General features: G+C 46.9%; 2 protein-coding genes across 7 annotated transcripts in view; one reads left to right on the top strand and one right to left on the bottom strand.

Annotated features, from left to right (window-relative positions):
* The window catches only part of LOC117894633 (protein melted), a 32,540-nt gene extending 31,823 nt beyond the window's left edge, over positions 1-717 (top strand). For all 4 annotated transcript variants that reach the window (XM_034801803.1, XM_034801802.1, XM_034801804.1 and 1 more), the window contains one exon: positions 70-717. In XM_034801803.1, the coding sequence (XP_034657694.1) occupies positions 70-327 (258 nt within the window). In that variant the 3' untranslated portion in view covers positions 328-717. The remainder of the gene's footprint in view (positions 1-69) is intronic.
* Positions 617-20,514, bottom strand: LOC117894632. 3 transcript variants are annotated; one of them, XM_034801798.1, is made up of 7 exons: positions 19,607-20,514; positions 3,509-5,505; positions 2,827-3,446; positions 2,559-2,759; positions 2,315-2,486; positions 1,630-1,839; positions 617-1,538 (listed from the first exon to the last, which is right to left on the bottom strand). In XM_034801798.1, the coding sequence occupies exons 2-7, from the start codon at positions 5,486-5,488 to the stop codon at positions 1,296-1,298; spliced, it is 3,426 nt and encodes a 1,141-aa protein (XP_034657689.1). In that variant the 5' UTR covers positions 5,489-5,505; positions 19,607-20,514; the 3' UTR covers positions 617-1,295. The 3 variants fall into 3 exon arrangements, with proteins under 3 accessions (XP_034657689.1, XP_034657688.1, XP_034657690.1); XM_034801797.1 differs by having other exon boundaries at positions 1,615-1,839; positions 19,607-20,513; XM_034801799.1 differs by lacking the exons at positions 617-1,538; positions 1,630-1,839 and adding an exon at positions 1,866-1,959 and having other exon boundaries at positions 19,607-20,506.
* Between the last annotated feature and the right edge of the window lie 2,588 nt (positions 20,515-23,102).

Raw genomic sequence — 23,102 nt, 5'->3', positions numbered from 1 at the left:
GCTAAGAACAACGCAATCACTATAAGAACGGATAGTAATCCAATCCTAACTGGTTTGATTTTTGTTCAGAGCGGAGGAGAGAGCATCGATGTGAACCAGATCCGATCGGTAAAGGTGTCGCGGGGGGCACGCAACATACCCAAGGCGTTCGAGATCTTCACCGCCGACCAGACCCTAATACTCAAGCCCAAGGACGGCAAAAATGCGGAGGAGTGGGTGCAGTGCCTCAGCATCGTGGTGGCCCATTCGCAAGCCCGTGACAACCCCACGGCAAAGACGAATAGCCTGCCGGCCCGCAGCATGGGCAGCAGCAAGCCCTCCTTCTAGGATGGCAGGATGCCAGGGTGCTCTGATGAGGAGCACCCACATTGTGAGATTATTTGTAAATTTAAAGACAGAGCAACCACAACACACACAAAAGACAAGGGACAGCGGCGACCAGAGGACAGCTGTATCCCCCTCCACGCACTAAATACAACATATATACAATATATATTAGTCTATATATAATATATACACACAGCATAAATGTACATATATGTACTTACATATTATCCATAGACTTATCTAGCAAGTACTTACCATTTCAAGGGATTTCAAAAATTGTACGAAATTGTTTTTTCATTCATAGTTGATTTTTATACATATGTATGTATGTATTTAGTTTATGCTTATTTATTGTACGTGTATTAAACAAACAGCTTGCTTTCAAAGTCGGATCGTGGCTTTCACCTTTCCTCGCCATTCTAAGCTAGAGCACTTCTCAGTGCAAAATGGACTTGTCTGTTCGCGTAGGAGGATGGAAGTAATTTTGGGACTTTATTAAACGTGTGATCTACAGATTCACCAGAAATCTTGGCTATCGTACATTATGTTGCTGGAAATGCAAACGAACTTAAATTCCGGCCTAAGCCGATTTTTGCTTGTTCAAAAGGAAAATTGGGAGCAAGGTTTAATGCATTAACAGCAGGAATACCTATGATGCTTTTAATGGGACGCCAGGACTGGAAAAAGGGACTGATTCCTTCGCCAAACATTTGTAGCGACACATGGCACTGCTGAAGCAGCTTGTATGGTACAACAATATTTGTTCTCTTAAAATAGTTCAACCTTTGAGGGGGCTAAAATGTTTAGAACTAATTTTTTGCTTGGAGTTTGGTGACTCTCATCCACATTACAGACGAGAGCTGGACGCAAACATTTGTAACTATCTACGTGTACATATGTATCTAATGTTAAACAACTGGCAATAGTTCTAATAGTTAGTTATAGAATTAACAACAATTTGACACGATTCAAGGCAACTGCAACGATGTGGCCACATCCCCATTGGCATTCTGATCAGGCTCGCTTAGGTCCAACAGCTGCGTCCAGTTTGCGTTTAGCCTGACGATCTCCATGTCCTCACGCAACTGCTGGAGCGGCGGGTGCAGCTCCAAGGGCAAGCCGTCCCCCAGCACTCTTGATACATGCTCTAGTTGGTTGGCGTATATCCTTAGACGCTCCACATTGTTGTTATCCTGCGGCAAATTCGATACCTGTTGAGGGGGAGGAAGAAAATTTATTTTAAATATAACTTTTATTAGATGTGCTCTGAATCTGAATGAGGCTCACCTGGCTGACACATACCGTTCGCAGATACGCACTAAGGCGTGGATCCTGCAGCTGACCGCCAGCGTGCCACATCTTGAGCAGATTGAGGATACCGGCCACATCGCCCTGCTCGGTCTCTTGGCTGGGGGGTGAGAGCAGGCGCATGGGCGGAAACTCTGTTGTAGGCGACAGCTTCTTGTAGCTGCTGCATAGCGTGCTCAGCGTGCAGATGTCTTCGTTGAGGCGCTGGCCGTTGAAAGGATGGGCAGTTGAAGGATTAGCGATTGCAATTAGATTTGTATTTTCTGGACTGGGCTCTGGGTTTCATTTTAAACGAAAGAGTGCGCTTTTGAGCTTGATTTGTGACTGTCGTATACCATCGATGTCGTGTGGTGTGGTTGATGCAGAGATGATGGAGTGATGATTGGAAACAAAGTGAAATAAATTATATACAAAGATCTGAACTCGAAGCGAATGCTGAACACAAGAGATAAATAAGCCAAGTGATTTATTTCGAATTAAGACTACAACTAAACTAAATGATTCAAATAAAATAAAATAAGATCGCGGTAGAGAGATTGATTTGTAAAATAGTATGAAAACATATATGTAGGTATATATATATCTGCCCATGAACGATACTCGATATATAGAAATGTCTTCGAAGGATGCGCAACAGAAAAGGATCCACTAAATCAAGATCTAGATTCTAGAATCTTACGTCGATCTCGTTGCGATGGCGCTGCATCTCAGCCTTGGCTCCGCTGAGGTCGCTCCCCTTAATCATCAGCTCCTGTGTGGCATCCATGAGTTCGTCCTGCAGCTTCAGGTTGACGTCCTCCAAGTCTTTTAGTTTCTCCAGCATATCCTCCTTGTGCTGTTGTAGTTTGTTCCTATAAAAAGCACAGACAAGCAAACAATATGTCAAAACTTAATTAGAGCAGGAATCAAAGCTCCCCACTCACTTGTCCACAATTAGTTGCTGGATGCAATTGTCGTTGTCCAGCTGAACAAGTCTCAGGACCTTAAGCAACTTGGTGACCAGCGTGTCCACCTCGATCACCTGGTCCACCACCGCCTGAGCCGTGCTGTACTCCATTAAAGACGGCAGCTCTGCGAGCGAGTCGTGGCAGCTCAACTCCTCCGTGTTGCACTGATCGCGAGGACTGCAAGGAAACCAAACCCATGGAAATTAAATGCAATTTTATAATAAGATGCATAGCGACTGCTTACTTCATGGGAAGTGCACTGATCTTGTGCACGTGCAGCTCCATTTGCTGACGATTGGTAATGGCCTGTGACAGCTGCTGCAGTGAGTCGTCGCCTGCATTCTGGTGACTGATCAGCTCTGTGGGCAACTCGATCTGGGAGATCATGCCCGTGCAGGAAGAGACCATGTTGTGGGAGTGCGAGTCCGGATGGACCACATCCTCCAGCACATTGTCCATCATTAGCAGGCAGGGTTCCGTCTCAGAGTCCAGCATTTCCGTAGAGTCGGAATCTTCTCCAGGCTGCTCGTGGCCCGTGGTCGCTGTTGCTGTTGCTGTTGCAGAACCGTTGTGAGTTGAACCGCCTCCTCCTCCTTCTCCTGCTGAGCCTGTTCCTATTCCTCCATTGCGTTTTCCCGCCTGACGCAGCGATAGACGCTTGCCAGAGTGTGTGGTGGCCTGGCGAATGGCACCAATGACGGCGGCTATGAAGGATTGGTTGCGCTGCGGCGACAGGGAGCCATCGCTGGCCAGGACGAGCGTGTGAATGGCTTCTCCACCGTTGGCCGGACAGAGCGGAAGGTCCAGTCCGTTGGGGCGGATGCCATTGGGGACTTGTTCTGATTCTGCCTGGAAGCGGATGTCCTGCAAACAGAAGGTTAGATGGTCAAAAATGCCATAGGAAGGGAACTTTGGGGTCAACTTACCTCCAAATCTTGCTCGGAAATACTGTAGGAGTAGACTAGCTGCTCTACGAGTCCATCCAGGCGGGAGTGCAGTCCGGAGAGGGCCGTGGAGGCGCCTGCTACCGATGCATTCTGCTGGTGGATAAGCTCCCGCGACTTGGTCTCGAGGGCCGCGTATTTGGTCTGCAGCATGCGGTTCTCCTGGCGCCTCTGCTCGTTCAGCCGGACCAGATGCCGGCACTCGTCGCGAAGTACTTTAGCCTCCTCCTCGCGATGGGCCAGATGTGTCCTGGCCGCCTGGTGCTCCGCTTCGAGCTCCCGCAGGGCGTCGCACTGGGCGGCCTTTTCGTGCTGCAGGAAGTCCTGCAACTCGCTGGACTCCTGCTCGATGGCCGCCTTCTCCTGAATCAACAGATGCTGCGTGGCCAGAGAACGGCGCATTTCCAACTGGAGGGTGCGGCACATGGTGCGCAGCTGGCCAATCTCTTGCTGTCGCTCGAACAGCTCGTGTCCGCTCATCTGTATCTGCGACTCCAGCATAAGGAGGCTGTCGTGGCCGCCGCCATCGTTGCTGTCCTCAGAGGTAGGAGTTCCAGCACTGGCGCTGACCACGCGGGCCAGCTCCAGCATCCCCATTACCCGCTCCGTGTTCAGGTGCAGCTCCTGCTGCATGGCCAGCTTCTCCTCCCGCTCCCGCTGCAGCTTCCCGCTCAGCTGGCGCACCTCTTGGCGCAACTGCTCCAGCTCAAAGTCGCGCTGGTCTGGTTCCGCCTGGCTGCTTTGGTCCCTCTGTTCCACTGCGTCCAAGGATCGCGTCTGAAGCAGCCCCCCGCCTAGGACCTGCTCCAGGTCCTCGCTGGTCAGCGCCGTCTGCACTGCCGTCTCGTGATAGATCTTCGTCCTACCCTGCACCGTCTGCAGGGGACGCCGCAGGGAGTTCACTTTGGCGGTGGCCGGAGCTAGGCTCCGTCTGCTCGTGGGCACCACCATCACCGAAGACGTCATCCTGGCGTCCACCGTGCCGGCTGCTGCTCGACTGATCGAGTTGCTCCTGGAGAGCCGTCCGGCCGTCAAATCCTCTACAGACTGCTGCTTGCGGCGGCGCGGAAGGGTGCCACCTGGGGCCGGACTGCCCCTCATCCGACAGACATTTACTTCCGGAGTCACAGACATTCCCCGACGTGCTCCTCCCGCTCCCCTATTGGCTGGCCAGCGACCGTCGTCGGAGGGGGTTCCTGGCGTTCGTGCCCGACTGAGGGATGGGGTTCTCTGAACCTGGCCGAGACGCTGCACGGACTGGGCCCGATTTAGGGCGCTGGGTAGGGTATCGGGTTTCTGAGGACGCGCCATCCGCGCGGACGTGGGTGTGGCCGTGGCCGTGGGCGTGGGCGTGGTCGGAAGCCGAAAGGAGGCGGACGAGAGCCGTGCCTTTTCACGGCTCCCAGCTGTAGGTGTGGCCGGGGACGGAGGCGCCGCACTGTTCCTGGGCAAGCTCACGGCTCGCTTCAGGTTGGCCACTCTGCCACGCAGCTGTTCCAGAGGCTGTGCCCTCGGGGTGGCACTCTCTGCATTCTGTTCCGGCTCGAACATTGCCACCTTCTTCTTCACCGCGCTGTTGCTGGTGTTCGTGCGCCTTGGGGGTGACTCCTTTTCGCTGCAAGTCTCGCTGGGAGCCAGATCCACTGTGCCGGTGGAGGCGGAGACCACCTTTAGTTCGCAGCTGTCGTAGATATCCTCCAGGCCATTGCTGCTGGTGTAGCCCCCGCTGGTGCTGCTGAGGCCCCGCTGCAGCGTCACCCGGGAGAGGCAGCAGCTGCTGGCCACGTCCAGGCCGCTGTCACTGCCGTCGCAGTTGCTGGTTGCTGTGATTCCTTCACTCAGCTCTAGACAGGCCAGTCCAGCCACCAGCTGCTGCTCCTCAAGAGCCGACAAGAGATGCTGTTGCTGTTGCTGTTGCTGTTCCTCCGGTTGCGCAGCCATGTCGAAGAGAGTGGCAGACATCGTCGTTCACTCGCCCACTGAGGAGTAGACAAAGAAGAAGGAGTGAGAGGATGAGTGTAAATCGTGAGTGATTCACTTGTGTCGACCCACATTTGGTTTGCGTATTTTTGGGATGCTGGCATTTCGGTCGCATCCCGCTCCCATTTCCCCTCGCAATGTGAAACACAAACAAGTTGCATGCCACCGACCTTTTGCAAGATGGCAAAAATAGGTATTGCTCCCGTACCTCCCGTGCACCCGGCATCCTATCCGACCACAGATTCGACCAAAATTCCGTTTTTCGGTCAAGTTGCACGCTTGCACGAAACATGGATCCGTTTTGCTCTGGCAGATGAAATTAACGACGGACTGGGCACAACTGCTGTGTGGACCGAAAGGAAAGTGGAAGGCCCCCAAGGCAGTGATTGACTCGAACTAGTTCACAGGCGACAGACAGGCCAAACCCACACCACATGACCCGACACGACACCGCTCCGCGACACCGCACCGCGACACCTGTCCGAGCCGCGAGCATCGAGCACCGAACACCCAACAGAACTGGGACACCACATCGCCTGGGCCCTGTCTGAGTCTGGGGGCATACATAAGTTATGAGGAGTCTCATTGTCTCATGGCCCAAACGCTAGTACACTGAGAGATTAACATGCGAAATACAGTGCCACAAATGAAATTTCTGTGCATAGTGCATAGGATAAATGTGTCCGGATTTTTCTGTATTGTAAACAGTTGGTTCCCCATTTGGTGACTATCTGGCTATACATATTATTGATTTCGCTTATTATTATTATTATTTTTCCAGTGTCGTTTACAACATATAGCAGTGGCACATTGACCCAACTGTTTTGGTTGTGCCCCGCCGAAACACTTTCTGGGCATCCAATTTCGTATGCCGCATTGTTGTCCCAGAGATTCGCTTGGTAGTTTTGCACTTTATAGCGTCGATAATCCCATCTCTCTAGTTGATAAATAACTCATACATGCAAGTTAACAAGAGTTAACTAAATTTACCACTGGGTGGGACGAATTCTGCATTATTGTAAAATAAGCAGTTTCGTCACCCGTGGGATCGCCGTCGTCGCGATCGCCGGATGCCGGCCGCCACTGGACACCGCACACGAGGCGCAAGGTCAGCACTTTTGCTGGGCAGCGACGAGCGCCGTGGCCGGCAGCTAAAGGTCTGCAAGTTGGAAGTTTAGAGTTCTTAAGTTAGTTTTTAATTATCAGCCGAGTGGTGATGACATACAAAGTCTCGCCTTGCGGAAGTTAATCTCTCATTCCTTTGTTTAATATAATCAATAAATAACACGGTAATTCCCGTAGACCATTTAAACATTACTGGCGCCCAACACGATCAAACCACCCCCGCCCGAGAAAGTAAATTAGTGCGGAGACAACGCCCACTAAGTGAAAATCGGTAAAAAGTGAAAAAGTCATAAATCAAAAGATCAACAGTATCGGGTGCGGAGACAACGCCCACTCGAAAAAAAAAGAAAGGGATTCAAAAATCAGTAAGCGAGGAGACAAAGCCCGCTAAGTGAACATCGCCAAAAAAGTGAAAAAAAAGGTCAAACAAGAAAGACCAAAAGACATCGAGTGCGGAGACCAAACCCGCTCGAGAACAAATAAAAAATAAAAAAAAAGACGTGGAGACAGTGAAGCGCGGAGACAACGCCCGCTTCACAACACGAACATAAAAAGTGCGTGCAACAATTGCACTAAAAAGCTACACTAATTAACCCCAAACTGTTACACCAGAGCGGACGGCTTTGGGCAGCGGCGACGATAGAAGAGAGAGGAGGACAACGCAGAATAATATAAGAAATAATTTACCAAGTGGAGGAGAATAAAAGAGGAGCATGTAAGTGAAACTTTTCTTCAATTATCGCCCAAAAAGAAAAAAAAAAAACAAAACAAAACAAAAACCAAACAGATAAAACGTTTTTATATTCAAAAATATTCGACTGTCATTGTTCTCAAACAAAAATTTTTTTAATCTTTTTTTGGTTGCGCTAAGCGCAAGTAGGAAACATAACACCGCACCATAAATACATTGTTGTCGGCGGGCAACAACAACGACATCTGTGTTTGAGGGAACTTGAATTTGATTCCTTAAGAAAATAAACAGTAACAACGGCCCGGCGGAGCTTGATCTGACCCACAACAAGACACACGAAACGCTAGGAGGGGCGACCGAAAAAATTCCGTTTATGCCTATTTCTGATTTAGAGAGATTGTTCGGCGGACTCAGTTTAAACCTTGAAATAGAACCCGTGGAAAGAGTAGAAAGAATGGACCCTGATCAGATCAAAGCCATTATAGAGGCGGCGGTCAGCTCTGCGCTAGCAATACAAAAAGCTGACTTTAATCGGCGTTTGCAGGCTGTAACTGACCAGCTGCAGGCTGCAAGAGTTCAGGCTCCCGAGGCCAGGGCCTACGAGGCGGTCACATTGGATCGAACGGTCCAATGTGACGAAGCTCTGGATGCGGTAAAAACGCTGCCGGAATTCAATGGGGCCCAGGAGCAGTATGTTTCCTGGCGCCAGGCAGCAAAAGCTGCCTATAAGCTGTACGAGGGTTTTGTAGGAAGCTCGAAGCACTATCAAGCGGTCTTAATAATCAGGAACAAGATTAGAGGGCCCGCTGACTCACTCTTAGCGTCGTTCAACACAGTGTTGAACTTTGAGGCAATCATCAATCGTCTCGACTTTACATATTCGGACAAGCGTCCGATACACCTGCTGGAGCAGGAGCTTGCCACACTACGGCAGGGTGGATTATCCATTAATAACTTCTACGAGGAGGTTGAGAAGAAGCTCACCCTTCTGACGAACAAGACAATTATGTCACAAGACGCCGCACAGGCGCAATACATTAACGAAAAAATATAGGGCTGACGCACTCCGTGTCTTCGTTTCGGGCTTAAGAAGAGGCCTCACGGATACACTGTTTGCGGCACAGCCTGCGGACTTGCCGTCGGCCTTGGCATTGGCGCAGGAAATTGAGGCCAACCATGATAGGCACGATTTTGCAACAAATTACGCAAGAGCTTTAGAAAACAAACCACAGAACCGAATAAAATATAAGCAGGGCGCACAGAATGAGCCCGATCACTATAAGAGACAATCAAAGAACCCGTTCTACACGAACAATCAGGGGAACCACCAAACGGGTGGAATCCGTAGCCAAGACAAAGTAGAGATGATGGATGTTGATCCGTCTTCCTCAAAATTCCGTCAGCCAACTGCCTTTCAAAAGCAACAGGGGCACAACCCAGGCCTACCGGCTACAGCAAACCCTAATAACGGGCACCAACAGGGTGCGTATAAAAGGCCAGCTGGATCCCAGAGATTCTCCGACCAGCGCAGGCAGAGGGTCGATCACCTCGCTCAGGTGGACGAACAACAATACGAACAGTTAGCATCGGAAGCAGTGGCGGAGATTGATGAGGACAATGGTGCAGGGTACGACAGTGATACTGTCAATTTTTTAGGGGAAAATCCCTGCTCCCGTTCGTCAGACGAACAGTAGCAGGGAGAACGCTAAACCTTTTAATAGACACTGGGGCCGCTAAAAATTATATCAAACCACTAAAAGAACTCAAGGGAATTGTCCCTGTAGAAGCCCCATTTGTTGTAAAATCCCTGCACGGCTTCAATAAAAAAAAAAAAAAATGTTTTCTAACCATATTCGGCATTAAATGCCCGTTCTTTATCTTGCCGGAGCTGTCAACTTTTGATGGCATCATAGGGCTCGACACGCTAACGGAAGCTGGCGTCAATATAAACCTGGGGACTAAAAATCTCCACTTTGGACAGGAATCTGAAAGGATCCTATTCCACAAATGCCCCAGCGTTAACTTTACGAAAGTGGACGACATCGAGGTCCCGCCGGCAGTTAGGGATGAATTTCTCAGAATGATGTCCAGCCGTATAAAGGCATTTGCAGATCCGACTGAAATGCTACCCTTCAACACAGCCGTAGTAGCCACGATTAGAACCGAGGATGAAGAACCAATCTATTCGAAAATGTACCCCTTCCTGTAGGAGCCACTGATTTCGTCAATGATGAAGTGAAGGACCTATTGCGGAACAAAATCATTAGGCCTTCCAGGTCTCCGTACAACAACCCCATATGGGTTGTTGGGAAGAAAGGCACTGACGACTCGGGCTCAAGCAAGAAGCGGCTAGTCATAGACTTCCGCAAGCTTAACTCAAAACCATACCAGACAAGTACCCGATGCCTTGTATCTCTATGATACTTTCAAATCTGGGGAAGGCAAGATACTTCACTACCCTTGACCTGAAGTCAGGGTACCACCAAATCACGTTAGCTGAACGCGATCGTGAAAAGACCTCATTTTCAGTTAACGGAGGCAAATATGAGTTCTGCCGTTTGCCATTTGGTCTCAGGAATGCATCAAGCATCTTTCAACGGGCCATCGATGACATATTACGGGAGCATATCGGTAAGATATGCTACGTGTATGTTGACGACGTCATTGTATTCTCAAGAAGTGAGACGGATCATGTCAGAGACATTGACACCGTGCTTGGCAGCCTCCACGACGCGAACATGAGGGTGTCGAAGGAAAAATCCCAGTTCTTCAAGGGACAAGTGGAGTTCCTGGGCTTTGTGGTGTCAACCGAGGGCACGAGAACAAGCCCCGATAAAGTCAAGGCTATTCAGGAGTTTAGACAACCCTCCACCCTGTTTGCCGTAAGATCATTCCTGGGTCTTGCCAGCTACTACAGGTGTTTTATAAAAGACTTCGCTCAGATAGCAAGACCTATCTCTAGCATTCTGAAGGGGGAATATGGTAAGATCAGCAAGCAACGCTCGAAAGCCATTCCCATACAGTTTGATGAAGTTCAGAAACAGGCCTTTGATAAACTTAGGAACATTTTGGCGTCGGAAGACGTCATCCTCCACTACCCAGACTTCAACCAACCATTCGACCTAACCACTGATGCCTCATCCAGTGGCATCGGGGCGGTCCTGTCGCAAAATAATAGACCCATAACCATGATTTCTAGGACTCTGAAAGACAGAGAACTAAACTATGCGACCAATGAAAGAGAGCTTCTGGCGATAGTCTGGGCCCTAGATACGCTTCGTCACTACCTGTACGGAAAGAGTGACATCAACATCTACACAGACCATCAGCCACTGATTTTCGCGGTTTCAGATAGAAACCCCAATTCCAAGATAAAACGTTGGAAGGCGAGAATCGATGAATGCGGCGCAAGGGTATTGTACAAACCAGGCAGGGACAATCACGTAGCGGATGCGCTATCACGACAAAACATTAATGCGTTAGAAAGCCAGAGTCGATCCGACGCAGCAACAATTCATAGTGAAGCCTCGCTCACTTACGTAATTGAGGCCACAGACAGACCAGTAAACTGCTTCAGGAATCAGATAATCCTGGAGGAGTCAAATACCCTTCCAAGCAGTTTTCACATCCTCTTCTCCGAAAAGACCCGTCACAAGATCGACTTTGCCTGTCGAGACACACTTTTGCGTCCATCAAGGAAGTGGTAAAGCCTGGAGTCGTGAACGCCATTCACTGCACTCTGCCAACTTTGGCGTTTGTGCAAAACGATCTCGTAAGAGCCTTTCCGGACACAAAATTTCGATTTTGCAAGACCTTGGTGACGGACATCACCAACGACGGGGAGCGAAGAGAGATAATGACAGCTGAACACAATCGGGCGCACAGGGCAGCCCAGGAGAATGCGAAACAGGTACTGCGTGATTATTATTTTCCAAAGATGGAAAAAATCGCAGCAGAAGTGGTGATAAACTGCAGGATATGCCAGAAAGCCAAGTATGACCGGCACCCTAGGAAGCAAGAGTTAGGGGTGACTCCAATTCCGGCAAGGGTAGGCGAGTTGATTCATATCGACATTTTTCCACTGCAGGGGAAGTACTTCCTCACTGCAATTGACAAATTTTCAAAGTTTGCAATAACGCAGCAGATTGCTTCACGCACGATCACAGACGTGAAAATACCAATTTTACAGTTGATAAACACCTTCCCAGCTATTAGAACCATCTACTGTGACAATGAGGCAGCTTTCAATTCAGAGACCATTCGGTCTTTATTGAAGAACCAGTTCAACATTGATGTAGCGAATGCCCCACCGTTGCACAGCACGTCAAACGGACAGGTGGAACGCTTCCATAGCACCCTCTTAGAAATAGCCAGGTGCTTAAAACTGCAACGCCAGGTGGACGATACGGTTGAACTAGTTATTCTAGCGACCATCGAATACAATCGAACCATCCACTCTGTCACAAACAAGACACCTATGGATGTGGTCCATGCAAGTTGCGACCTTGGGGAAGAGATTATGTTGAAGTTAGCAAAAGCCCAACAAGAACAGCTAGATAGGAACAACCCGGCCAGACAAAATAGGACCTTTGATGTAGGCGAGCAGGTCCTGGTGAAAACCAACAGGAGGTTAGGGAACAAACTAACTCCCCTCTGCGCCGAACAAAAGGTAGAGGCAGACCTGGGAACCACCGTTCTTATTAAAGGGAGGGTGGTCCACAAAGACAATTTGAGGTAGATAAGGAATTAGGTCTAGGAAATCAGGATTCATAGCTCTAAGTTCAAGTCCACTAGGACAAGTTAAAAGAAAGTATAGTAAATAAGCCGTTGTGTTCAACAGACAAGACAGGTCGAGTATGACTTAATAAATGCAAACAATAGACAGATAGCCATAAATTCAAGGACTCAAGCACAGATAAATGCCCTTACCGAAACCGTTAACCAATTATTAAAAGTAAACAAGCAGGAAGAAATTAACACTGCCCATCTATATGAAACACTCTTAACCAGAAACAGAATGATGACGCTCGAATTGCAGAACTTAATGATCGCCACTACGCTGGCTAAAGTAAATATCGTAAATCCGGCTATCATCGATAGTGATGACGTAGAGGCGATTTTTTTGAGGAAAGGTTCCACCGATATCAGTGTAGCCCAACTTTTGGACGCTGGTAATGTGAGAGCACTAGCTAATAAGGAATTAATCATCTTTGTAATCGAAATGCCTAGACCTAAGCTCATTTGTAAGAAAATAACCATCTTCCCAGTAGCACACAAAGGCGTAACGATCCATCTACCTGAGGACGTTATAGCAGAGTGCGGCAGCAAGATCATCGCTGTCTCATCATGCAAGGGGCCCCATCATTAGCCTTCTGCAAGGAGGCACCGGCGGATAGCTGCGCCCAAGAACTGCATTTTGGCGCTGTGGCCCACTGCGAAACCAAGCCAAATAACCTGCCCCCGATCTTGGAGATAGATGAGGGTATCGTGGTAATCAACGATGCCACCGCCATTGTGACCACCGACGACGGCCCTGAGCGAAATGTTACGGGAACGTTCTTGGTAACCTTTGACCAAGTCGCTCACGTCAACGGGACAAAATACACCAACTTCAACAATGCGCCAAAGAGAGTACCTGGCGTAGCTACCTCGGCGAGGATTAATGTCACCCGCCACCAAACGCTGTTGAGCCTGCCGTATCTTCACAAGCTGAACGAGGAAAATCTGCAGCACCTGACCAAAGTCGAAACAAACCTTACGATCGGTCCAGCACTGGCCGCTGTCGTGGGCGTGGTCGGGTGCGCTGCTCTAATCGGCGTCTCCTGGTGGATGCGGTGCAGGCAGCAGAAGGGTAACACCGTCGCTATCGAGCAGATGCTGAAGAGCATGAGCTTGACCGAGGACGGTCAAGTCTTGAAGGAGGGAGTAGTTAACAAGAGTTAACTAAATTTACCACTGGGTGGGACGAATTCTGCATTATTGTAAAATAAGCAGTTTCGTCACCCGTGGGATCGCCGTCGTCGCGATCGCCGGATGCCGGCCGCCACTGGACACCGCACACGAGGCGCAAGGTCAGCACTTTTGCTGGGCAGCGACGAGCGCCGTGGCCGGCAGCTAAAGGTCTGCAAGTTGGAAGTTTAGAGTTCTTAAGTTAGTTTTTAATTATCAGCCGAGTGGTGATGACATACAAAGTCTCGCCTTGCGGAAGTTAATCTCTCATTCCTTTGTTTAATATAATCAATAAATAACACGGTAATTCCCGTAGACCATTTAAACATTACTTGCATGCATGTTTTATTTGGGATAATCATCTCTCATTAAACGGAACCAGGAATCTTGCTTTGCCTTTGAAAGAGTATAAAATGTTCTCCACTTTCAATGGAGACTCTTCTGCAAGCTGGTTGCTTGTGTTGGTCTTTTATTGGACTCCCATTCAGACACACACGTCATTAGGGCCATGTTGTTATGTGATCTCTCGGAGATTCGCCAAAAAATGTTGGAGATTTCATCACGAGTTTTTGTTGTTTGTAGCAGAGAGTGCAAATGGAGAAGAATCAAATTAATGAAGTTGCTCCCGTTTTCAGATAATTGCAAGTTCATTTGAAGCGAATCACTTAACGAATATACATTGTGTGCTGGTACGATACATATACCTCGAAGGCGAATAGTCACGGCAGAGTGCCAACCGGTTTGTGGGTCTCTTCCTCCTTTTAGAGCCAGAAAATGGGTTTAAATCCAGAAAACAACATTTTCTTACGATATGTTAAAGTCCGGTTCAAGCGGCACTGCGGCCCTCGGGCCCCACTCGAGTGCAATTTAAAGATACGTTAAAGAGCAGAGTCTAGGCCCCCGCCCTAGATGAAGGCCACTCGAAGGCGCTGAGAAGACGCTAAGGATGCCGCAATGGGGGGCGCTGAGAACGCGTCGATGGGAAGCTTCTGAGTGCCTGCCTCGTGGAGACATGGGGCCGCACTAGGGCCTGTAATGGAACGAAGCAAAGGAAAAGCCATAAAAAGACACATGTTTGCAACGGCAACGATTCGAGTAGACACACAAAAAGCATCTACTGGATACGTATTGAAAGCAGACAGCCGCAGACAGCGGGTCGTCGGGAATGAAGTTGTCGCCGCCAATATCCACAGAATCGATCAGAGTGGCCATGGCAGTGAAAGATGGTAGTTTCGGAAGCTTGGGTGAAACTCGTTTCGATCCGCAACGCCTTGCCTTATCGGAGCCTCTGTCACTTCTATGCAACATCGAGCAAGAGCGAGACAGAGAGAGTGCGGGGCGGGAACAGGCAACTGACGCTGCATGCATAGAGAGATGTATTGTCGGATCGTTCAAGGCGCCCACACGCAGCGGTTTCTCGCCTGGAGAATAGACCCTCTGGAAACCCTTCAAGGGCCAGTCGTCACGGCACATTAACTCCAATCAATGGACGACGCTCTCAATTGCCAAAGCCTGGGACAGCCCCTCCTCCTCCTCATAGCCTCTAATTCGATTACAGCGCTTGATGGAGCAAAAATAAGGCTGCTCTGAACGTGGCAGTGTCGAGGCAATGGCAACTTAATTGCTGCAGCAGCCACAGCAACAATTGCAAAGACGAGTGCAAAAAGCGCGTAAATAGATGGGATAGCGCTTGGCTCCACGCTAATTGCTGGCTTTGAAGTCTTCTGCTCTGTCTGGCCGAGACAGTCAACAGTCGCACCGCCACAGCGGAGACATCTCCTCCTGCCATCACACATTGGCATATTTTCATTGTGCTGAGGAGGGGAGAGGCAGACTATTCCGCGCTCTGGGCAAATCAAGAAATACCTGATTTCGATACCTGATCTACGATTACCCCTGAGCAAAAAGCTCTCTGCAGCTATTGCCAGCTGGAGATGAAAGGACACACAGGCAGGTAGGACCCGACAAGATGGACTCAGAAAACGATAACCAGCCCATAAATAAATTATCATCGCTGGAGAATTCCGCAGATCCTCAGTGTTTACATACATATGTACATACATACATACATATGTATGTATGTATCGGTGACGATGCCCAAATGGAACAAGTCTGCCCACCGCTGGTTTTATGTTCTCACACTGAACACCAATAATATCTTGAATAAAAAAAGTTTGTTTATTGAGTCTCAAAAAATTAAATTTAGTACTTACGAAGCACTAGAAGGACAGTAGAGATGTCAGCGTAGTTAGCAAATAATGGTTTTATAAAGGCTGTGTGCAGCCTCCGCGTCTCTTATTCAGTGTGGTTGGATGGATATGTACTGTTTGAAGTTCTGTTAAGATATGAAGAATATCAATCAAAAATACATTTGAAAATTTGAATTCTGTTGCTTTTCGAAGCTGGTGGTTGTCGTGGAGCGAGCGTGAGCATGCGCCAATTGGCTGTCAAGTTTATTGTTTCGAAACGCGCTGTAAACATACGGTGCAAAACATATGGATGGATGTTTATGCAATCCCCATCGCCCGGGCAATCGGTTTATCTGTGTCATATGCTCATGGGGAAGAACGTTCACTTGCATACATCGCACGGTTTTGCTGTCCGTTGTGGAAGTTGCATTGAAAACAATTTATTCCCATATATGTATGTATGTACAGCGGGGTATTTATAGCAATTTATTTCTGCTTCGGATGGCATGGGATTAGCAGTATCTACCCCTTTTGGGGTACGAACCCACATCCAGAACTTAATGTTTTGGATGGCTGATTGTGGCGACGACTATCATCAATTGATATGCTATTGAACCGTGTGTCGTGGGGGTCTCCCACCCCCTCTGAACAGGTGGACTGCTCGTAAGCCTTGGTCGAGCCCATTGGGGCTACGTAGGTATACTCCACTCCCCGATGTTACCGTTTGTTGTTTGTCAAAGCACTTCCTGTTCTGGCGACGATCCACGAAACTCCAATGAAGTGAAACATTTGTGACGCGAATTACAATCGAGCGGCCGCCTGCCACTGGCTGGCCCGCATCTGCAGCCAAGCCCCCAGTCGCAGTCGGAGTCGGAGTCGCTGGGGCAGTGGGAGCCCCCTCGCAGTCGCGGCAATAATGTGTTGCAGTTGCAAGTTGCGCGCACAGTTTATGTCTGTGGGATTGGGGCAGGGAGTGGGTCTCGTACTGCTACTGCGACTGGTACTAGGAGTGGGACTTGGGCGACGAGTTCACTTTTCGGAGGGGAACAGTTCGACTCTTCCGGGTTCTATGCCACGTCTCTCTATCGCTCTCTATTGCTCCCTCTCGCTCTGTATGTTTCCCCTTCTTTAATGGTATTGCTGGTGTGTTTTCGTTTTGTGTATGTTGCACCTGCCGACTTATCACATATTATGCACACAGAACAGAACGGGAAAAAGAATTGTAAGCATGATTCTCTAATTTTTAGCCGATTCCGTAGCTGCCCCTGTCTTTCCCATTCACAGACTTTCTTCAATTTGTTTTGGGGGCTGCAACTCCTCTGTTGCGTTGCTGCCGAATGTTTTGTGAATCGAAGAAGAACGGCCCGGCCAGGGGGCCAGGGCGGGGCTGCGATGGCTGTCACGAACGCGGCTTTTGGGGCATTGGGGATCGGCGGCACTGGGAGTCGGGAATTTGACTCTCTCTTTCTCTCTCTCTCTGTCTCTCAGGGCATTGGGCAAGGCAATGCTCTTGCAACGGCAAAGAGCAGGAAGAAGCGGCCGACTGAATCGCTTTTGAAGTTGCCTCTGTATCGGTGGATCCATGGATTGTTGTTGATTTAACAGTTGATGGTTTTTTTTTTATTTTTTTGTTGCTTTTTCTGATGTTGCCGTAAGCTATAAACATTTTTGGCGGCACGCAAAAGTTTCGTTTTGCATTTAAAGGAAAGTCTTGACTCAGTAGAAGATTGGGCAACAGCACATGTAATGTAGTTTCAGCCCCAATAAAGGGGAAAATATACAAACACCAAAAATAAAATCAGAACTTTTTAGAGTGTAATACCAGGATACATTTTTCTACTCGAGCCTTTTGATTCCGTGTGAGACGCTTCGTATGCGTCACAACTTGTATACCCGGTACTCAGTCAGTACCTTAGTGGTTTTTTTTCACAGTTTTTCTACATCTACATACATCCCTTCTAACACCACAGCCCTTTCGGCTCGCCACCCCACTTCCCCAGAGCCGCACACTGAACTGTATAAAAGTTGTGACGCGTACGAAGCGTCTCACAAACGTCCCTACTGCTTATTCTCTCATTCGTCAGAGTTCTTAATAGTTAATTTTCTACAGCAGATGAATCAATGAGAAACCGCGATGACTCTCTTTCCAATTTGCCAAGAAAATAAACACAGTGTGCGACAATTTTGATTTGTTTTTAGAGTTCTTAAGTTGTCGAGGGCGTTGAATCGTTCATTGGCCTGGTCTTAAACCGAATCCAAACGAACTGGAACAGGCCGGAATGAACCGGAATGAAATGGTGACTAGCATTTCTCCCTCCATCCGCCCGTCCATACATCCATCCGTCTTCTCTCTTTCCGGAGCTCTTTTGGCTTAATCAACAACTCATTGCGTTGGCAATTACTCCGCCAACTACTGAAAATATTGTTCATATGACAGAGAAAGTCTCTGTGCATCCGAGTCTGAGTACTAGTCTGGGTCTGGGCCTGCGTTTTCATGGCAGCTGCTGGCTGCTCTTTAAGTGTTTGGGATATCAAGAAAATAGCTTTTTACGACATGCCATAATACACATATTTTTCATACCTGATAGATGATCCGCTAGTACGAGTACGAATAGTAGTATATCTAGAGCCCGACTCTGGTCGAATGTGGTCTCTGGCAAAAACAATGAATGGTGTGGTGTACTTCACGCTTGGCAGCGCTTTTTCAGCGGCATGCGCCACATGACACTCTCCATTGTAGAGGGATACGCGGCATGTGGTGGGACGGGTCGGGCCACAGACAGTCTTGACCATTGACCAGAGACTCTGAGCACAGTTGTTGGGCATGACTGGAGGCAATCGTAAAGCCAGCCAAAGCGAGAAACCAGAATGGCAGAAAGCGGCAACAAGACTTCAAAGAGCAGCTGCTGCTGCTACTGCTGCTAGATGGAGGTGGCTGGAGACGCCACCGAGTCTCGCCTGAGGACCTCGCTCATTGTCAACTTGTGGGGTGTCTCGAAAACTTTGGCAATGTTCCAGGCCCAAGGCCCAGTCCCCTGACAAGGAGGTTCTACTTACCCTCTCTCTTTGAAACGCTGTGCGGGCCTGCCTTTTGTCTGACGTAAACCGAGACGCGGCTCATATGCTTTGGTTTCAAAAAGCTTGCAGATCAAACAAGACCTAAATCAGGGCGTTCAACTGACCTTGAATGTGGCAGAAAAGAACCCCACCACACACCTATACATACATATGTACACATGTACATACATACAAACATAACTATATACTATATATAACAAGATTTCTGCCAAACGTACTGGCTGGACTGCTAAATTTCGCACATTTAAAACTTGTTTATCGCGAATAACGAGCATACATACACATGTACATACTGATACATATAGCGATTGGGCTATCGGTCTCTCTGATAAGGGCGTGGTACTTATCAGGGGAATTCTTTGAAAATGCAGCCGCTAGATAACATTAAGTACTTGTTGTTGCTCGGGTGAAAATTGGAAAGTGGCTGATGGGATAGGGGCAAACATATGTCACATACACAAGAAGGGGGGAGAGTAGAGCGACTCTCAGCGGAAGCTGCTTTAATTGAAGCTTAATTAGCGGCTTCCTGGAGTCGCTACTCCGCCAACTCCATACTCCATACCTCCCCAATGATCCACTGCTCCACAAAAGTGTCGCATTATGGAATAGCGGTTGCAATGTCCGCTACCCATAATCATGAATATGCTAAACGCTAACCAACTCTTGGCCAAACCAGTGATTAACTTGGCTGATTGTCAAATGCACCGCTTCCTGATTGCCTTGTCGCTTCAAAATCGATTATCGACGATGTCAAGCAACTGCTTGCAACACGGGGCATAATGAAGACCGCGCGGTACGTGCCCAGGATATACATTACGGAAGCTCCGGGGGTCGGGTTGCCCTGACCTTTTAATGTCTGCTAAAAAGCAGAGCTACAGCAGAGCTTAAAACCACGACAAGGCGACGCAAGACAACCGCAGAGAGAGACAGAGAAAGAGACACCTATGACCTGCCCCCCACACACAGAGGGAGCTCCCCTTCCAATCCCAATCCCACTCCAGCTTGAGCTCCCCTCATCATAGTATTCCATAACAACTTTCTATACGCGAATATTTTGAGAGTACTCACCCACAGAGCAGCAGAAGAAGCGACAGGGTAGAGTGGAGACGGGCGCAGCGCTGTTCATCCAGAGGGGATGGATGATGATAATGAAGATGATGGAAATGTCAGGTCTCCCAGAGCATTCTCTTTCGATTCTATGGCCTCTGTCGTTGTGGTGCGGTAGGCTGGCTCCGTTGGTGCAAAATTGGATGGTGGATGGCAAGATGGCAATTTGCGCATTCGCGGACGGAATTTACTCAAATTTTGTGCACTCACACACGCACAAGCAAGGGAATGATCGTTCCAGTGCACACACACAAACACCAACACGCGCGGCAGCAGCTGCAGCAGCTGAAAAGGACTGGAAGATGGACGAGGGGCTAAGTTCCTTCCGTGGCTTCATGCAGGGCCTATTGTTGTTCGTTTCGTTTACCTAACCTAATGGTTTATTTGTATAGAGTCCTCGCAGGACCCACACACTAACACACCACACACACTCACATTTACTGCAGCAGCAGCAACAGCAGCAGCAGCAGCGTTTCAATGGAAAAATCGATTGAATCAATCTGCAGAATAACAGGCCTCTGTGGCATTTACAAGCGGAGGCTTTGGCATTAAGGAAAACCCAGCCTTGTGTCGCTTTTATTGGGTCTGGGGCCCGAGGCCAGCCTCGCGAATTCGTTCCATAAGGCTTCACAGACAACCGAAAACCCGTTCACATTCAGGGGCCGCGCCACAGAAAGACACACACAAGCGCGCGTAGAGATCGTGAATTCAAACGGGAATCCAATGCACATATAAAATATTTATATTATATGCATAAATATAATATGAACAATAGTTAATTCGACAGTTAACTTTTGCACACTTTTCGAGAATTTTCAATTTTTTATGGCGCGCGCGCAGCAATCGTCGTCCACTGTGAATGGTGATAATAACGTATGTTGCAGCAGTCGAGGAGTACACGCTAGGTGTATTTTGTCGGATTTTGCTCCGACTCACGAAAATTGAAAGATTGACTGAATGATGGAATGGAGGAATGAATGATACAAATAATAATAAAAGACGCCCATTGTGAACGCGCAATTTCGTCAATGGGAAATTGTGTCCCATTGTGAATGGGCAATTTGTCGGGGAAATCCTCTCCTGTGACTAAACGGTCAGGGAAATCCTCTCCTGTTACTAAACGGTCAGCGGAGAGAGCTGACTCTCTCCTCTCATTTTTACGGCTCAATATGAGAGGCAATTTAGCTATTTCCACAAGATCTAGCGTTTTTCAATTGCCGGTTGCGGGATGGATAATAAAATTGCGGGTGGTGGGAAATATCATCAATGCAAAACATAGCAATTTGCACATACCAAGACAGCCAAACATAAGTTTCCGTCATCTACTTTTGCACAAAGAAACATAAAACTGTTTATTACATCTGCCTCTAAAGAAATTTGTTTATACGGACTAGTCCAGAAAGATGAATGCTTTCATAATTACAAAGTGACAGCATTATTCTTAAAATAGGTAGGGAAAATCAATGTCACACACCAACATTCAGCTGCAGAAGACGATATGATTGAAGTCCTTGATAAGTTTTTAGAAGTACTACATCAAAACAATACAAATTTCGTTCCAGCACCCAAACGTTTTTCTTAGCTGACATAACAATTTTCGGACTTTTCTTGCTCTCAAAGGCTAGTTTAGCTTTTTTATGACCCGAGAGTTGGCACCACTGCTTGGACATTTTCTCCTGTTGTCATATGGGTAGGGAAATTCTCTCCTGTGTCAAAACAGTCTCATGCTCCAATGTTAGACGCATTTATGAGTAAAATATACCACATGAAAACGCACACCAAAATCCCGAGAAATGCTGGTATTTTTTTGGAACAATGGAAAAGTTTGGAAATTAACTCGATTTCGATAATCTGTCACTAACCATACAGTATAATTAGTGACTACTTTTAAATTTTAAATAAACCTAGCAAGCTAGGACGGGATTATTATTTTGGAATGGCTTACAAAATAAGGTTCATATTTAAAAAAAAAACAAGCATACAACGCGTTGTAACGCAAGCTGCAATTGATATTTGCAGAAATGCAAATGTTTGCTCCAACTCGTTGTGGTAAAACCCCCGGAACAATCGAGTTACAAACTGGTTAAAACCACTATCGATGAATTTGCATTATCGGCGGCTTTTTTGATATGCCAGAAGGTTTCAGTTATTTGTGTTTGGCTGTGTACTCATACAACAACTTATACACACAAATGTACATACATACATATATGCTTATCTTAAATAAAAAAAATTTACAAAAAAGTATAGAAAAGAAAAATGTAAGCTTTTGGTGTTTGCTATTCGAAAGCACTCTGTTAACTCTATTCTTTAGTTTTCATAATACAAAATCGAAAAGAAACGAGAAGGGACGTGTAAGACGCTTCTTTTTTATTTAAATGTTACATTCTACATTTTTTCTACATATGTCATCTACATTAATTCTTACGCCAACACGTCCTTTTAGCTCCTTATATAAAAAATATATTTGATTGATTGAATGATTGATTGTTTAAATGTAATTTGATTTGAATCGCTCCAACGATTTCATTTCGCTTAGTACTTGTTTACAAAAGCAATAAATTTGAATATTGCAAAATCAAATTTGAAATTTCAATGGTTTCCTCTTGAGTTAGACAGTTTCCGTCCATTCTTTCTACAGTACAACATTTTATTGCGTCTGCAATAGTGAATAGTAAGCATCTGAAAAATGTAATTTTTTCCGATAAGTTGCAAAAACGGGCTAAAAGCATTAACCCCACTTAGTCTATATTAATTGGATAATAATATGTAATTTGAAGCTTGGTGAAGTGGTGTGCTGAATAAAAGTAATGTTCAACTGAACACACGCACATTTCTTAGTATACAGCTAAAAATACACCCGACCAAAACATTGGTTATTTCAATAACAACACATAACTATCGAAAAAGGTCTAATAACAATTAATCTAAATATAATGACCTGTAAATTCCATGTTTACATTATTATTTAATTCTTTAATATTTTATTTAATTATTTAATATTTCCCGCACTTTCCTCGAATGAATCTCCTCTGAATCAGCAGACATTGAAAATCTTCTAAACATTTTTTTATTCTCTCTTAATATTCAGGAATCAGAGAATTAAAATCGCATTCAAATATTTAACAAACAATAAATTATCTTAAAGACAAAAAATTGTGCTTTTTACAGCTTTTCTATAAAGTGTATCCAAACACTTTCTGCCTTCAGCTTACCGTTTGAAAAATAATCATATACTTTTGAAATACAATGCTTTGAAATGCAAAAATGTTCATTTTTGTGCTGTATTTATAACGAAATTTGGACTTTAAAACCTCAGGAAAAGTCGAAAAATAATTAAAATGAGAAGGGACGTGTGAGACGCTTCTTACGCGTCACAACTTGTATACCCGGTATTCAGAAGAACATCTGTACCTTAACGATTTTTTTTTCAAATTTTAAATTTTAAATTTTTTTT

This window comes from Drosophila subobscura, chromosome J (assembly GCF_008121235.1).
Source record: "Drosophila subobscura isolate 14011-0131.10 chromosome J, UCBerk_Dsub_1.0, whole genome shotgun sequence".
Lineage (NCBI taxonomy): Eukaryota > Metazoa > Arthropoda > Insecta > Diptera > Drosophilidae > Drosophila > Drosophila subobscura.
Note: the sequence above shows the minus strand (reverse complement) of the source record. Positions and strands in the feature narration are given on the sequence as shown.